Below are 18,268 nucleotides of genomic sequence, written 5' to 3'. Positions count from 1 at the left end.
GGACTGTAGTGACAGGACAAGGGGTAACGGGTTCAAACTTAAACAGGGGAAGTTTAGATTGGATCTAAGGAAGAAATTCTTTACTGTGAGGGTGGTGAGGCACTGGAATGGGTTGCCGAGGGAGGTTGTGAATGCTCCATCCTTGGCGGTGTTCAAGGCCAGGTTGGATGAGGCCTTGGGTGACATGGTTTAGTGTGGGGTGTCCCTGCCCATGGCAGGGATGTTGGAACTAAATGATCTTAAGGTCCTTTCCAACCCTAACTATTCTGTGATTCTATGAAATCTTCAATTACTTTTAAATGAAATATAGGTTTAAGTTGCATCTTAATTAGTAAACATACTTCATCTTCAAAGCTTGTAACTATCATTTGGAAGGAGGCCAATGTTGAAAACCTCCAGTGAGGCACAAAAGTAATGGCATCTAAATATTTTTCCAATGAATGCACTATAATATCATCCTGTTTCTGCTGTTTCATTTGTTTGATAACATATATTCACATTTGTTTCAGTAACAGCAGAGGTAGCTTTTATGTATTTTGGTTTTCAAGTTACTCCAAACATAGAGGTCCACAGATTGTTAGAAATCCACTTTGCATCACAGACTTACAAGCCTGAGGTTAATTAAAAGATGCATTGACTGCTGTTAAATAAAATTTGTCCAGATGAGATTTTTAAAATAATGTAAAAATGATTAACTCCTGATGTCCTTTTTTCGTGGTATTATCCAGGGAGCAGTTAAATTACTAGGAACTCGATCAATGAGATTAATTTCCCTTCATCTTTTAACAGAAGAAAATTAGCTTCTGGGCTTGTCAGAACTAGCTTTTTTAATTGACAAGGAATCCAGAATACAAGGTTCTGAGTCTTCTGAGCTCTTCCTTTCTTCTCCCTTTCTAACCCTACTGATGTTAGCACTATAGAAGCTTCATATGTGTCTTGAAAATGCAGGTGAGGTAGAGCAGCCGTGTTGGTGCTTTGGTGAGAAAGACCAAACTGTGAATATTTCCTTTATTTGTGTGCCTTATGAATATACGTAGGTCAAAATTTAGACACGACTCCATGGAAAAAAAATTCCATCAGTTGTTTGTATGATTTGATTCTCCAGTATAAATCCAGGAAACCACAAATACAGAGTGCAGGGACTAAAACATATTGCAGTTTAAATGAAAGGAGGTACCTGGTTGATTGGAGAGGAGTTCACCTGTGGGTTTCTGTGTGAGTGAGCACATAGCACACTAAAGTATTGGTGCTGATTTGATTTAGACATCCCTGGGGATAAGTGGTGCTGAAAAGTTTGATTTATCAGTAATTCCATGGACTCAGAATACAAGTCATGTCTGAGCTGCCAAAGGAAATGGTTTTGCCCTTCCACAAAATCTCATACGGCTACATCTGTTACCTTTACTGTATAATCCATTTTATCTTTCCGTTTTTTTTTCCCCAGGAAGGAGGTAAAGATGCAGAGTGTCCAAAGGCTCTTATAACTCAGTGTTTAAATACTTTTACTAAAGAAAAGCTACTTGATTAAAGGAAGTTCCACTTTCACATTTGTGATCTACTTCCTATTAAGTGAGCAGTAACTATGGGAATATTCAATTAAAGTTGGTTGGCAATAGCTTCTGTATTTGTGAATATATTGACAATTGTACATTGGTATATGAGTTGGAATTCACCCTTTTACCTGCCTTATAGCTTTTATGCTGTCCTGTAATGATGCATCACTGTTAAGAGCCATTAATCATAAATCTATATAAGAATATATAAGGATATATAAACTATATAAGAAAATATAAGAATAAGCTATTAAGAATATATTCCTTAGTTTTCCACTGAAAGTGTAGCAGATTTACACAAATAAAATTAACTTTTGAGAAGAAGCTTTTCAGTTTAAAGTGCGTAACTAATCATTCCATAAATATAGAGGGGAAAAACTTGAATGGGTTTAGGAAAGCATAACTGATTATATAGTAGCAGCACATCAATGAACAAATGTTAATTGTAGAGTGTCAGGATCGTAGCAAGATATACAAATTTAGCCCTTTGTGGTAACTGTAGGTGTTTTTCAGAAATGTTGCAAGCTGTATTATGAGAGACAGAAAAACATCATGTATGCTGCATAGAAAATTCTGGTGTTTCTAGCAGTTTGGATCTGTAGTAGGAAGAATCACTCCTTCAACTTCCACTGGCTATTTAACAAGTTCTGGACAAACCATTCCTGCCATTGAAATATTTTGTCAATAGTATCTTATGTTTAATTGTGGTTCTAGTCTGGCTGTTATGTTACCTTTTTCCCTATTTATCCTAGGCTGGTGCAGAGCTTAGAGCGTGTATGGTATGCGACACTGTCATGGAAGTATTCATTATGTATTATTCCTTATCAGTAGACTAGGAACATTAAAACTCAATCCCTCTGATAGAAATCTGATGTTAGGATTATAAAGTGGAAAATAAACTTTTATTGTGTACAGGTCACCACTTAGTATTCTATCTGATCCCAAGCAGGAGCCCACATATTAAATTTTTTATCTCAGTCGTAATTAAAATTTCGGTGAAAGCATAATATGATAATCAAGATACTTTCAGAGTTACTTTGTATTAAAAGAAGACTTTAAATGTAGTGTGAATATTAGCAGGTAGTTATTCCGGTATGATGTGGGAGCTTATTGACACATTTACCAGAGGGAGGTTATTAAATTTTGTATGCTTGGTTAGAAAAGGGGGAGGGCTGCCTAAACAAGATAGTCATTTGTATAAACATGGGAAGGAAAAGCAAGAAGAAAACCCTTGATTTGGAAACACGAAGGTTTGTTTTAAGGTGAGAATCAATCAGGCAGCAAGAACATCAGTGAGCAGAACATCATGGAGAGATTTACTTTAGCCATTGAGTTTAAAAAGGAGTGATGATGTTTTTGTGATTCTTCTCCAGTTCAAACTTCAGGAGCTTTCAAAGTTGTCGGTTTTTGCTTCTGGAATATTCTTTGGTGGACCATAACTATACTATTCCCTCTGTTTCTGTTCAAATGGTTTAAAAACTTTGTTTGCTTTAGTAAAAAGCAAGAGTTCCAGTTAGATATTTTACCAAACATCTGCAATAATAACTTTCTTTAATTAGACATATGAAACTGATGGAATTTTGCTATTGCTTTTGCCATTGGTCAGGATTTCACCTTGTATAGAAAAGATGTATTCTAATTTTCTGTATTGCACATTGGAATGATGAGCTTTAATGGCTATTCTGAAACTGCTATTATTTGAGGCATGGAGGAAAGGCCCTAATGACACACATACAGTTCTTAACTCTACAGAAAATAAACTAAATGGTGTGCTAGTGAAATGTTTTTCAAAAAGCTTATAATTAAAGTAGTAATACTTTTTTTTTTTTTTAAATACAGCTTGTAGAAAATGTATTTAGGATGTATTAAAATCCATTGAAGTTCCTTTAGCTATAAGGTAAACTGTGGGTGAAGAAATCTCACTTTTTCTTTCTGATTTTTATAGCTTGTACGTGCAGTGGACATGCAAATATTTGTCACATGCAAACAGGAAAATGCTTCTGCACAACTAAGGGAATCAAAGGAGACCAGTGTCAACTGTGAGTACAATTAAATATAGCCCTAAATTGCAATTTTGCCTAGTGTATAATCACTCTGTCCCTGGTTTTGATTTGCTTTTAGTTTTGGATTTTGTGATTGACGTAACAGTGGTTTAGTGATGAATCTAGAGTTCCCTGCATTTCTTAGTAAACTTCCGTATTACTTAGTATTTTGTTAAAGAATTATACCACCAATATTAGCAGTATTTTGCAGAGTATAGTTTTAAAAAATACCTTTTAAAAAGAAGTAACTGGAGAATTACCAGTTGTTGTTTTCCTTTTGTAAGATTTGGGGTTTTTTTAATTATTGTAAAGAAAAATATCTGTGAAATTAATAATTATATTCAGTACGCTTGTCACATCTTGAACAGAGTCTGTAGTGATTAGATTTGAAGAGTTTTGGAAACATAAGGTGCACAGTGATTTAGGCATTTTCCCATATCATTAAATATAGAACAAAGGAATGTCATGGAAAGTACAATTATTGTATCTTGTTTTGTACTGGAATAGCTTATTGTGTTTAGAGAAAGAGCTTGCAATTTAAGATAGAACATAATAAATGGGAGCACTGTGAACAAGGAACTACTAGAGTAACTTGTCAAGTAGGAGAAACAACACATTAAAGGTAGCTATGAATAGCCTTATATTTAAAGTTATTTCTTTCAGTTCATTCTGCCCTGTACACTGCACTATCCGATAGGAACCTTATTCTTTTCACAATTATAGTTATTTTAAATAGTTTCTGACCACAAAATTGTCTTAGCAATGTTGGTTGGAATTGGGGAAAAGGCATAAATATGGCTTCCTTCCAAGCAGGGAAAAGTGCCAGGACATAATGTTCTGCCTGACACAGGGCATATTCTTTCACTGGATTTGTGGATTCATCTTTGATGCACTTAGTGAACTGGCTTGGATCCTACCCTTAATGCATTGCTTCATAAATAGGCAAGAAACAATAACACCTGATGGAGATGCTGTATGTATATTCATGAGAGATCTGTGCTGGCAGGTACCCTGTTTCAGTGGTGCCTCTGGGACTTTTTGTCTAGCTAATTGGAGACTCTCAGGATGAGATAGAAACCAATGTTAGGACTAAATGATGAAATTTTATCATGACAAAAGCTGGAGAGTGATAATATCTTTAAACTAGGAATGAAGTCTTCACTGGGAAGTTATTTTTATCTCTTTTTGTGCCCAAACACAGATGTTAATCAATGATTTGATTACCAGGGTGCTGTGGACATATGTTGATGCCATTCTATCTATTTACAAACAACGGTGTGTGGGGAAATCTACTCTATCATAACACTCCAAATACAGGAAATAGTTTCTTTGCTCATAACTCGAGTCCTCTACCAACTGCCATTTGGCCTAAGGTGCTCCTTATGGACCTTTTCCCCAGTCTGTATTTCACATACCTATTTTGCTATTGCTTTCCCTTTGTCTTGCGTCTGCTTCATAATTGTTTTCGCTCCTCTGATTTGGAACTTTTGTCTCATATGGTCAGTTGTGCAGCTCAGCCCTATCAGTCTGCTGTCCTGAGTTTGTTAGAAAGGGTTCTTTGATCCCATTTACTGAACTGGGAGAGAAAAAGTTGCCTTGATGGTGGGTTTTCCTGTCTGGTCAGGAGTCACAGCAAGTCCACAAAGTGGAAGAAATGGAAATTTGAATTTTGACTCTTTAATTCAGACTGAAAATCCCTGGTTTTGTCACACATAATGTATTCTCCTTCCTAGATTCTTACAGAAACCAAAGGCTTACCCAGGACAAGCTGGGGTGTTAAAGCATTTGGTGTTCCAAATGGTTTCTTTTGGATGAAATAAACTCTGCAGAGCAGCCATTTTCAAATTGTTTTTGACTGTGATCACATTTCACATTGTGACCTTCACGTCTGTTGCGTTCATAGACACAAATATTAGCATGAAAATTGAGCTTAAGTCTGCTCTGAAGTTCTTTCCTAAATCTGGTCTTAAAAAAAGAAATAAAGGCTATATAGGCTATCTAGTTTATGTCAGCACATATAGAAAGAGACCAGTTGCAGTTTGAATGTGTTAGGAGACTATCTAGGACACAATTTCAGTACTAGAGACTCACTGTTAAGAATCACTGTATATCCTGAGGAAAGCTGATAAACACAGATTTAGAGTTTAGTGTCTCATCAGACAATACACTCGGGATTTGTCATTTTACTCCGATGCTTGCTTTGGGAGGATATCCATCCATCTGTGGAAGTTTTAGTCAAATGTTTCTTAATTATTTCCCTTAGAATATCCCTTAGGAGATGAAGAATATAAAAACCAGGTCACTCGTGAATCATTGAATCCGGTCACCTTCTGCTATCTAATTTGTAAACTTCATATGAAGTTTACAGACTTGATCAGATCTGTATCATGGTTAAAAAAAGAGAAAACCATTTTCCCTGTAAAAACTTTTAGACTCAAAATGTGTTGAAAGTACCATATTATAGTTTTAAAATACATAGACAGTAGTTATTATTGAGAAGATTAGAATGATTTTAAATCAGCTAAATGCTTTACTTGTATTTATTACTTTATTCTTGATAAATCTTCTGGAACTTGATTCCAAGTGTGAATACTGTTCTTCATAGATTTGGCTGCATGTTTATTTATTTATTTATTGACTTGGTTTATTTGGCACTTGTTAGATGGCTGTTGTCCAACCTCGGCAACAAACCTACAGCCCTGTGATTTCTAAAATAAGGATTTCTCTGAAAATTCCGAACTCTGTTTGGTGTGAGTTGGATTTATATTCCTGTCAAGGATCCTATTGATTAGAAAGTCATAGCTGCAGGGCTTTATGTTATGTGTCTCTCTCCCTCCCTCCATCTCTTCCTCCTTCCCTCTGATGCTTTTATATCTGCTCATCAGGTGAGCATCATGCCTTGGGAGTGGTGTTTTTAGGAAATCAAGGAAACTTAACAATATTCCCCTTCTTTTTCCCTCCCTGGCTAAGAACAGCTAGTTAGTTGTGGTTTTATGGAGGATCTTTATTTTTTTTTCTTATTTTTTATTTATTTATGGGTTGTTTTAGTATAGCAATATCTATTACATTACTTTTTGAATTGTGCCTTTGAATAGCAAAAGCACACTGGAACTTTAAATCAGAATTAGTGTTCTAAGGCAGATTTGAGCATCCATTTACATGATATTTTACAATGTTTCTTTATTTTCTGTAATATTTGATTTGCTAGCTGCTCATTTAATTCCATTATAGTATTTCATCTACAGAGGTTTTATTGTATCCATACGCAGGATTATACACACAGTTAACTTTCAGGAGTAGGAATATGGAAATGTAAAGAACATGTTAAGGAGTTGTTTTGAAGTTTAAATTTTGATATCAGATGAGAGAGCTTTTACTGGATGCAAAGAAGAAAAAATAGAAAATTATCATAGAATCACAGAATCATAGTATAGTTAGGGTTGGAAAGGACCTTAAGATCATCCAGTTCCAACCCCCCTGCCATGGGCAGGGACACCTCACACTAAACCATGCCACCCAAGGCCTCATCCAACCTGGCCTTGAACACTGCCAAGGATGGAGCATTCACAGCCTCCCTGGGCAACCCATTCCAGTGCCTCACCACCCTCACAGTAAAGAATTTCTTCCTTAGATCCAATCTAAACTTCCCCTGTTGATGTTTGAACCCATTACCCCTTGTCCTGTCACTACAGTCCCTGATGAATAGTCCATCCCCAGCATCCTTGTAGGCCCCCTTCAGATACTGGAAGGCTGCTCTGAGGTCTCCACGCAGCCTTCTCTTCTCCAGGCTGAACAGCCCCAACTTTCTCAGCCTGTCTCCATACGGGAGGTGCTCCAGTCCCCTGATCATCCTCGTGGCCCTCCTCTGGACTTGTTCCAACAGTTCCATGTCCTTTTTATGTTGAGAACACCAGAACTGCACACAATACTCCAAGTGAGGTCTCAGGAGAGCAGAGTAGAGGAGCAGAATCACCTCCTTTACCTGCTGGTCACGCTCCTTTTGATGCAGCCCGGCATACAATTGGCTTCCTGAGCTGTGAGCGCACACTGAAGCCGGCTCATGTTCATTTTCTCATTGACCAACACCCCCAAGTCCTTCTCTGCAGGGCTGCTCTGAAATTATAGAATTAACTGCATAGCTACATCATTCTTTGAGAAATTTTGGTGTGCCTGGGGTCTTCCAAGAGCCAGCCTTCACTTAGGGATGTGTCTGTAGCTCTTGTATCTCCAGATTTACACGGGTTTATAAGGGATGACATCTGGTAAGGTTACAGCGTTACAAATGTTTGGTGGAAATAAGGTTCCATAGTGAATTTTTCAAATTGTCAGGTTTTACTGGATGTACCGTAACATTTACTGCACTGTACTTCCCGGTTACAGCCATTGCTGTACTTTTGGAGGAAGGAAATCACTCTCTTTTGTCAAGTACTTTCCGCTGTGGTAGATTTTGGGATATTGGAACTGTCCTGCTGGTATTGAAACTGTATATTTGAATTATGGGTGGGTTAGGTATCATGTTAGTATATATAAATTTCCAGGCACAACAATTATTTTACGTAATTGGGAACCATTAAAGTGTTGAATATCTGCTGTGGTGTGTAAAACCACAACAACCAGAAAACTATGTAAGAACTGGACAAAAACTGGGCTTCAAAACTTCTGTAATGAAGAACTCCTAAGTGGAAATAAAATCATGGAGAAAGAAAAAATCCTTATTTTTAATGTCATATTTCATAGATTATTTTGTGTTATTATAAGAAGGATAAATTTAAGAGTATAAAATGCGTAAATCCAGGGTATTCTGGATTTAAAAAGTAGTATTTTGCTCATTTTAATTCTAATAAATATTCAGACTATTCATAGTCATACTGGTATTTCTCCTGAAGAGGTGGAAGAATTACCATTTTATTTATAAAAATATACCCTGTTTTATTTGTTAAAATCTTCACTGTATGCAAGCTTTAAAAAGCGATTTAATAGCGTAAGGATCTGTGCATAAATAATAAGTGCTTATTGGTAGTCTGATTTACATAAGGAAAAGATTTTTAACTATCCAGCTGTCCTCTTCTGTGTAATTCCCTTTTACAGGATGGTTTAATTCTTCTTACCAGATGGAAAGGCAGGTAAAAATATTCTGGGTTATGAGTCAAATTCACCATTCTGTTGATGTCACTACAGCTTTATTTGCTGATATCACGTAAATCTGTTTCTATTGTCTCTCTTGGAGCTCCGCTCTCTGCTTTCTGGTAGGGGAAAAATTGATAGCAATCATGTAGAAAATTCACCTTTTTAGAACATACTTTATCAAAGACACACACACACGAAAACACAACCACAAAACCAAGCAAATAAACAAAACCAACGCAGGGAGATTCTAGTTGCTTGTAGTTTAATAAAAAAACCTTCTCTTGAAGAGCTACTTTTTCATGGTAGAGGGTAAAATCCATTTAATACTTGTTACTGCGGTGAGCTGTGCTCTTCTAAAATGAAATTTAAAAAGTATGATACTTAGTATTTAAAGATATTAGGCAAAACTAATTTTTTAACAAGATTTTTGTTTTCTTTTCCTGACGTTTTACATATTTGTTGTACTTGACATGAGGTGTTTTCTCCTTGTTCATGTTGAGTCCAGCCTTCCAGTTTTCCATTTAACAGAAAACTTTGCCGTATTTATGCATGTTACTCCATTATTTATGATGCTTGAGGGAGAATTACACAAAAATCTGGATTTATGGACAGCCTCTGTTCTTATTTAACTGCCTGAAAATTTTAGCTTGCTTATGTAAGGAGAGGTTCAAGCCCCCAGCAAGTTCTTGAAGAACTAGGTTGTTGGGTTGCTAAGGAGAACAATAAAATAAAACTCCCACTTCAACATTAAATATATGCTTTAAATGTACTAATTTTCTGCTCTACATGTAGTAATTATTGCCAGATCTATCAAGAACTTGAGATACCTTTTTTTTTTCTTTAATTCATATTTCTGGCATCAATCATTTTTGCTTAAATTGTAGCTTTCGTTTAAACAATGTCTAATATCAAAGCTTCAAATATGACCCAAATGCACTCCAATGGCTTAAACACTCAGAAGGCACTTGAAACATTTGAGATAGTTTTTAATCTAAAATTTGAAGGAAAGTAAAATTTGTGATTTACAATGTTTTTAAATGATTTGATATGTTTTTAAATGGCTCTTGGTAGTGTTCTATGTCATTGTTGGCCTTTTTGTTGATCTTTTTTGTACTGTACTAGGCTCGCTTTCTGTTCTTTGGTGTATTTAGTATATGATATGTAAAGTTCATAAGGCTCTCTGGGATCTTTCAGAGTTGCAGGCTGTCTGTAAATGTGAAACAAGACTTCTTGTAAGCAGTGTTACTTGCAAACATTACATTTTATTCAGGAAATTGCCAAACTTTGTAAAAATAGAGAAGAACTGGAGTTTGAATATCTTGTATTGTTCCTCAAAGGTGGTATTCTAGGTGAAGAATGAGAAGGAGCTAGTGGCTAAGGTAGAAGCTGCAGGCACTCAGCCAGGAGCTTTGTACATTGGTATTTTATTGTGGGTCAGTTGTGAATGTGTTAAATCTGGAGAACACTGCAATATTGATATCACAATGCAAAACTAGTTATGATAACAAGATGTCTCTTTCCAAGAGCTGCATTAAAAATGGTACATGTAGTTTTCTTGGGTGTTCTGTTCCGATGAAATTTGTCTTCTCTGAGTTTGGTATTATCTGGAAAATGGGGAACAGTTTGGGCATGAGGGTTTCTCTTTCATGAGAATAAAGTAATTTTGCTTTTGGCCTCTTAAGTTAGGCTCTTCCCTAACTGACTGTATGCATATACCCAAGTATATCTTTTTGTTTACCAGGCTTAACATAGCAGACTCACCACTGGGGTTTGGTTGTTCTCTAAGGCTTCATATATTCATTATTTTCTCTCTAGGCTACCTCCAAAAGTACAAACCACAGAGCAAAACAGACTTTCTTTAACAACTTTCCAGACACTCCTGGCTGTAAAATAGGAATGCAAGCAGTGTACCTGTCTCTTGTGCCCAACTGGTTTATGTTAGCATGCATGCTGGCTATAGATTTAATTAAGCAATATATTTTTTATTTCCTATTTTAAAAATATACGGTTCTAGAATTTCTTTCAAAAATAAGTGAATCAAAGTACCTTGTTTTTAAAAATTGTTCTCCTGTGCCATGGACATGTCATTCAGTGATTAGCATTTGAATAATCTGTTTTGCTTAGTGCAGGATATATCAGTGAAGTGCTGCCTTACAAAAAGTAACATAAACCAAAACTCAGTGTGAATAACTCCTCTCATAAAGCAACCAGCTGAGAGGGAGAGGTGCATCTCTTGGCACTGCTTCTTTGAGAAGATGTAAAAAGAGTCAGGAGCATCTCTTTTAAGACAGCCAATATCGTGGTGTTCAGATTCCATAAAAAGCTTGCAGGAGGCTGCTGTCAGTTGTCTTTCCTAATGTGCACAACCCAAATACCCGCATGGTCTATTCTTTCTGTCCAGATAAGGTACTGGGGTCCCCACAAATTATAAATACATCCCATCTGAATTTCATGATCACTAATTGTTAACCATTAATATAACGATTCTGTTCTTTTCATGCTGCTGTCATTGGATTACAAGTTGCAATAGTTCGTGGGAGCTATAATTAATCTCACAGATCATAAATTCTCATGTACAGGATAGCATCTGTGAATTACTCTAGCAGAGTACTTTTTACTGCTACTTATTGATGAACTTCTGTGCCTTGCTATAGTGGGGCACTGTGTGTACATCTTCAATATTCACTATTCACTCTACCTGCTGTCATAGTCAAGCTCATTTTCAGATAGTAACAGCTTGTCCACCTTATGTCCTGTGTGCTTTACACCTCCCCAGTGAATATCCTGATCCAGCCATTTCTGTCCAGAGGAACTTTATACAGAGCTACGGCCAGTGTGTATTTCGACCTGTAACTCCCAGTCATACAAAATACATCTAGGCAAGTGTACAGGTAGTTGAGAAGGTCTGCAGCTTGTTGTCCCCAGGCACCTAACTGCAACCTGTTTGCTATACAGACAGTTGTAGTCATTCTAGATATGGGAATTCTGGTTGAGCAACTGGCCATCTAACAGCTTGGTGATGAAATAAGAAGCATAACAGTACATATGTCTCTGTGGATTTGGTCTCTGACCCATTCAGTTTTGATGGGGTTCTTGTACCATAGTGTCCCTGTTAAGGAGACAGTGAAGCTACAGTTTGCTCCCTAGGTAGTTGTCCCTCTTTGAAGTCTGTTAAATCTTTTTTTTTTTTTTATAGACTTTGTGCCATAAAATTAACTCTTGAAGATACTTTGTTTGAAAGGGTAGCTTATCTTTTTCTAAATCTCAAAAAAAAGACAATGCTTAATCCTCCATTTCTTCCTAATCCAAAACCCCACTTCATTTTTAAAAAGACAGGATATTTGCTGCAGGTGGGGGAGAAAAAATAACACAGATTTCCAGTGGAGCATGAAGTTATTTGGGACTTCCTACTGCCTTGGTTAAAGATGAGGGGTTCTCTTTATAGAAAGAAAGTAATTGATGACTGTTCTGGCTACTCATCTTTATGTCATCTGAAAAAACCCTTCCGCTGAGCTGGGACTGATAAAACCAGGTGTTTGAGGGAGCTCATTTTAAAAAATTCTGGTATATATTGCCCTATCATAACTGATTAAATTCAGTGTTTGCTATGTTATAGTAATAACCCTCTGCATCACTATTGTTATTATTGCTGACTGCTGCTACCAGTGATCTCCGGACAATTAACTGTGGAGCAGAAGGGAAGAAAGGAATATTTCCTTTGAGGAAGGGGAAAATTTAAGGAGAATTTTTTTCAAAGATATAAGAGTAAACACTCCTACAAAACTTTATGGCAGACAGAACATTTCAAGGTGTGCAGAAATTCATAGAAAATCATAGAATCATAGAATAGTTGCTAATAGAGTATTTCTTGGGCCCTTTCTGTAGAAGACAGATTGATTTATATGATGATTTTTGCCTTCATAAAACACAACCAGTGGGTAGCTTTAGTATATTTACACATTTGAGAAATCAATTCCATCAGAGTGGTTTTAATTCTTTGGTCTTCCCAAGGGAATCTCAGCTAGTGTATGAAATACAGATCAACCTCAAAAAAGATTTATCATTATTTTATGTATCATTATTGGTCTTTTGTTCTGGAAGAGAGCCCAGAGGAGAGCCAAAGAATTTCCTGACATGCCCCCATCCTTGCTGTTGTTCATAGTCCACCCATCGGATTCTTAGACAAAGGAAGCTTGTCAGTTGTAGGGAGAGGGGAGAAGGGAGATAAGTCAAAAAAAGGGCTTACACCAGTACTGTTGTCACATTGATAAAAACTGTATTTAAATAAATACAGTTTTGGTTGTGTAAAGCCATCGCTTTTCAGGTGTGTCAGAAACAGGAAGGTTCTCTTTATTATTTTTAAATTTAAGGTGAGATGAATCAGTCAAGATTTTCAAATTTGTGACTGAAAAAAATGCTTAGAATAATATTGGATCATGACAATGAAGACAGCAACAACAAGAGGCCAGGCAGAATGTCCATCAGATTCTGGGAGCCATCCACCCAAATATTCATGTGGCAAAGAGCCATAAGCACATGCTACTCACCTGTTGGGACATGAAAGCTGTGTGAATATATCCAAGAAAACTTCCTTCTTCCTTGACTTCTCAGGAATCCTACTTCTTTATTGTGAGATGAGATGTTATGCTGGACATGCCACTCTATTCCAAGATGTCCTGCTGTTGTTGGCCACGTTGGCTTGCTGCCCCCCACAAGCATGTTGGATTAACCAGCTGCTACTTGCCCCAGTGCGACCCAACTGCTCATTATTTACAAATGCGCACCAACATGAGATTCTAAGTACCAGATGCTGATAGGTTATTTTAATTACTGCATCTGGAGATACATTAATTGTTTATGATCTTCTTTGTACAGATTTTCTCCTGTGGTTTCTAGCAAGGGTAAAATAGATTACTTTACATTTTCTGGTAGAAGAGCTTAAAAGTATTATAGCAAAAACATGGTTCTTTCCCCTGAATCATTCATGGCAGCACTGTATTGGGGAGCAGGCAAGATTTTTCACAGTGTTTTGTTAGAGAGAAAGGGGAATTGATCCATTTTCATTAAATGATTATCAGCAGAAAATGAGGTTTGGTTGGCTGAAGTACAAAAGGAGTATTGTTATATTGCAAAAAGGCATTATGATTTAAATACCTACATTGATTTCAATATGCAGAATTGGTTTTTCATTATGTACTGTTAGACTTCAAATACTCTAACAAACTCCGGTTGTGAGCAAGTAAAAATTATTGTGGGCCACAGGTATATTGAGCTTTGATTCAGATTACATGCTTTCTTCTCAGCTGAAACTGATCTGTAAAAATGGGATGATTTCAAAGGAACCCCAGCTGTTTCTGCATGTGGTAAATTTTACATGTTCATGTAAATTCTGACATTTTTTGAGGTTCGTGAAGGGGGATTCTATAATGAGCTTATTAAGTAGTATTGGATGTCCCTCAAAAGACCTTTTGTGGGTGGTTTTATTTATCTGTTTAATTCTCAGGGCTTATGCCATCCAAGTCAATACATAACAGTGGGTATACTTCTGTACCTAGTTCAGTCATGGTTTGCATGAATTAAATTGTATTGAATGTACAAATATTAAAATCAGGAAGACTATATATTGATGATAAATATTTCCTCAGGCCTACTGTTTTGTCTTATGAAATGAGAAGGGATCTGCATGACAGTTTTTATTGCAAGAGAAAGCAGCTTTCAAAGGTAGACCTGTCCTGAATGTCCTTGTTTTACTTATTTTAAGTGTGTAAGTTTAATGTGTATAGTAATCCAAATACCAGATTATTTTTGAATTTAATTATGAATGTAACAAGATTTCTGAATTCAAATTTTGGATTTAATGAAATAGGTTCTGTGATTCTTAATTTCTTTTTAATAGATCAATAGCACTTGTGACTTTTCGAAGCTTTTGAAAATTCTCAGATCTTAACCCTCAGATAAAATATTATCCATTGTGCAGTGTAAATCTGGGCTTATAATTTACATCTGATAAGCCATTAGCATGGTAATTACTACTTGGTACAAGAGTTGTTAGAATTGAAACAAACATCTGGTTTAATCCATGTGTCATTAAGCTGGTGTAAGTATATAGGTAGCAGTGGGAAAAAAAAATACCAGTGTGATAGCTCATAGCTCTCTATAAGCTATCAATGCATCGCTAAGTTTGAAATTAAAATAGTGTCTCTTCATGTTGCTTGATATGGATTGCACAAAGTACCATGTCCTGGTTTTATGTTTAAATCTATTTTTAAGTCTTGCGAATAAGTAAAAGAAGCTATGTTGTGATTAAAGCCCTGTTGGTAGATGTATCTATCAGCTTTAGCTTGTGATATTTATTCATTTTATTCACTAAGAAAGAGGAACAAAAAAAAGGTTTTATAGAGCAGTAAGGATGCTATGTCAGGTGGGTACTGGTTACACCATTTGTTAGAAATCTCCTGGTGATGGAAAGATTGCTTTTCTTCTCCTCTTATGGTCTCTAATAGAACTAATCTGCATCTTCCTCCTGCTGGTTCCATTTTCTGTTTTCTATTTGAGTCAATTGTATAGCTTTACATATAGATGAAAATTTATCTGCAGTAGTTGTATTTCTGGTTTTAAAGTTAAAACATTTTGTTGCCAGTTATTAGTTTTAAATTGCTTCAGTAGTTGCTGAGAGTGTGAAAAGAACTTTGTGCATAAAGGATTAAAATTATGCACAGGTAGAACTAAGAACTGTATTTTGGTATTAAGATACGGGAGTGAGAAATGCATTACTTCTCATTTCATTTTTTCATGAAGCTGCTGGTAATTATATAGACTAAGCATATCAATTACACAGTGCTAAATCATGCTTAGAGAGCCCTTAATCTGGGGAGCCTTCCAGTTACAGCAAACTTGCATTCGTCTGCAGTTCTATGTGCAGACATCTAGAAGTCATGGAGGTTTTCTTATGTATCTTATCTTCTCTCCATTGCAATTCTGTATCAGCAATTGCTGCAGAAGAGCCAATGTTCTCATGCCTCTCCATGTCCCAAGTACAGGCACTGCTAGAAAACCTTTCCTTAATGCTAGCTTGGGTTAACTAAAATGGTACATACCTCTTAATCTGTTACAAAGGTAAGGGCACTGCATGCAACTTTTAAAGAACTGCTTAGAAAACAGTAGATATTTGAATTGTAGTTTAACAACTGAAGAAAAATAGGGGGCTATAACAACTGTGTTTTTTCAGCAATGGGGTTAAAGTCTGATTCTATTGTTGATCAGTGAAATCTGATGCGATTGCCTATATTATTATTGCCCCTTGCTGATGATTTGCCTATTTAAGAGGAATATTGTTTTCACTCCTGTTTATAAATCTAGATATAGACTCCCTGCGATAATGAATTCTGCAGGCTGTGCATATGTAAGCACATATGCTTACCTAAACATCCTTTTTTCTCTGTCTTTTCATTCTTAGCCTGGATTATCAGATGAATGACAGAAAATAAACAAAATATGAGAAAGTAGTAAGTTAAAATAAACTGCCTTACTGAAAAGTGTCTGTAATATTTTATCTTTTATAACATAAACTCACAACATTTGACACCAAAAGCAAGTTCTCTGTCAAATGCAAGGTATTTTCAGGGAATGATAACTGATAGGGCAACAACAAATAGCTTAGGACCAATCCTATCTCTACTCACCAGCTGAAAGATAATGATGTCTTAATATTAGAAATGATCCCTTATTCTTTTCTCCTTTGTACTGAAGAATCACCTTTAGAAAGTATAAAATATAAATTAAGCTGCATGACCTTTGCATGCTTTGAGGCCTCTTTTTGTGGAGGTATTGAAATGTAAGTGGTATTCTTTATCTAGCTTGCTAGATAATGGGGCTGGGGAGCTTGATTACAAAGGCATAAATCAATCCAAGTGCCCTGATGATATCCTAAACTTCCATGGTGAAGCCTGAGTGTTTTATTAGATTATCACTCCAGAAGGATTGATTTACAGCTTTAGTTCTCATCTCCACCTATTATTTTTATATATATATATTTATATATATATAGTAAAAACGAATTTTATATATATTTATATATATATATTTTTTATATATATATAGTAAAAACGAATTTTATATATATATATTTTTTTATATATATATAGTAAAAACGAATTTTTCAGCAACATAAAAGAGGGACAAAGTAGTAGAAGTCAAGTAAACACCGAGCTAGAAAAGCTGCTCTAAAAAATGACAAGAGTCTGATTTAGAATCAAAGCAAACTTAAAATCAGATCTGAAAATGTGACCTGCCACAGCGCTCTTCTTCTGCTCACTGTTACATAGAGCAATAAAAAATCTAGGAACACTAAATTACAGCAGGAGGCCAAAGGGAGAGCAGTGAGATTGCCAGACTAACATAAGAAACATGTCCAAAGTGGCACACTGTCTTGGAAGAGTTGTTGGGCTGCTTACAGTGAAGTGATAAGAATTAAAGGGTAAAGAAACAATCAGATGTACTAAAAGAGATTTAATAAATCAGATTTTATAATGAAGTTTAAGTTAAAAAAAATTGTCCTGGAAATGAGTTCTTACAAGATCCGGAAGCAGGTGAGGGCAGCAATTACTTTTTAACAGATGCTTCAAAATGACTTTCTAATCCTGTTCTTGTTGAGGTCATTTTATCCTTTCTTATGTATAGTCTTGATTTAATCACAGATTTGGGCCCTGATTCAGATAAATATTTAAATAAACAATAACATCTTGTTACTTAAGTTTAAGAGAGGGTATTTCCCTGTTGTGGTGTGAATTGGGGAACGTGGTTTACTATTATTTTCTCCTGCTCTTGGGACGCTAATTGTAAATTGTCCCATACAGTAGAGCAGCAAGAGTTTCACAAAACTAGTTTACAGAGTTATTCCCATCCCTCTTGATACTTTGCTTATCTACATTCATTTTCCTTCTCTTGTTGTTTTCTGGACTTTGTAAAGGTAAGGTTTTTTGAGGGGAAGGAAGAATGAAGGGGACAAATGATGATTCTAAGGAATGAAAAAGTATGTAAATCAATCCTTCATGTTGAACAGAAAGATTGCTTCCTCTCTATGAATAAAAGAAAAGGTAACAGCCCGTCTAAACAGAAGAACAACTTTATTGCTGTTTGCTGCTGTTCACATAAAAAGTAATATACCTTTTAAGATTCAGAAGTGGGAATTCTGTAAATTCCATTTTTTGGGAGATATGCGAATTATTTTTTCTTTTTTTTTTTTTTTTTTTTTTTTTAGAGAATGCATTTAGTGATAAATTGTACTTAAGGATTTTTTCACCTTTTTCCTGTTGTGTTTTAAACCAGATGACTTTGACATGTGTAAAATCAAATGCATTTTCCAATCCTGCTTTTAGAGTAGAAAAAAGATAAAACTTCATTATGCTGTGGGTTTTTTTTTTTCCTTAATGCTTTTGTCTTTTTCCCATTGACTTTCATGAAGCCCTTCCTATACCATTAGTCTGTGGCTTTTGTTCTTGCCTTTTTGGAAAATAGTTACTTTTTGGAACATAGTTAACTACATGA

The 18,268-nt window shown here is 35.8% G+C and overlaps 1 protein-coding gene across 1 annotated transcript in view; it reads left to right on the top strand.

Moving 5' to 3' along the window:
- ATRNL1 (attractin like 1) overlaps window positions 1–18,268 on the top strand; it is a gene marked incomplete at both ends in the record, with an annotated part of 528,973 nt that overhangs the window by 167,691 nt on the left and 343,014 nt on the right. The window contains one exon of the mRNA XM_080620626.1: window positions 3,499–3,592. Within this exon, the coding sequence (XP_080476752.1) occupies window positions 3,499–3,592 (94 nt within the window). The remainder of the gene's footprint in view (window positions 1–3,498; window positions 3,593–18,268) is intronic.

This window comes from Psittacula echo (genome assembly GCF_963264785.1).
Source record: "Psittacula echo genome assembly, chromosome: 6".
Lineage (NCBI taxonomy): Eukaryota > Metazoa > Chordata > Aves > Psittaciformes > Psittacidae > Psittacula > Psittacula echo.
This window is presented reverse-complemented; position numbering and strand designations above follow the sequence as displayed.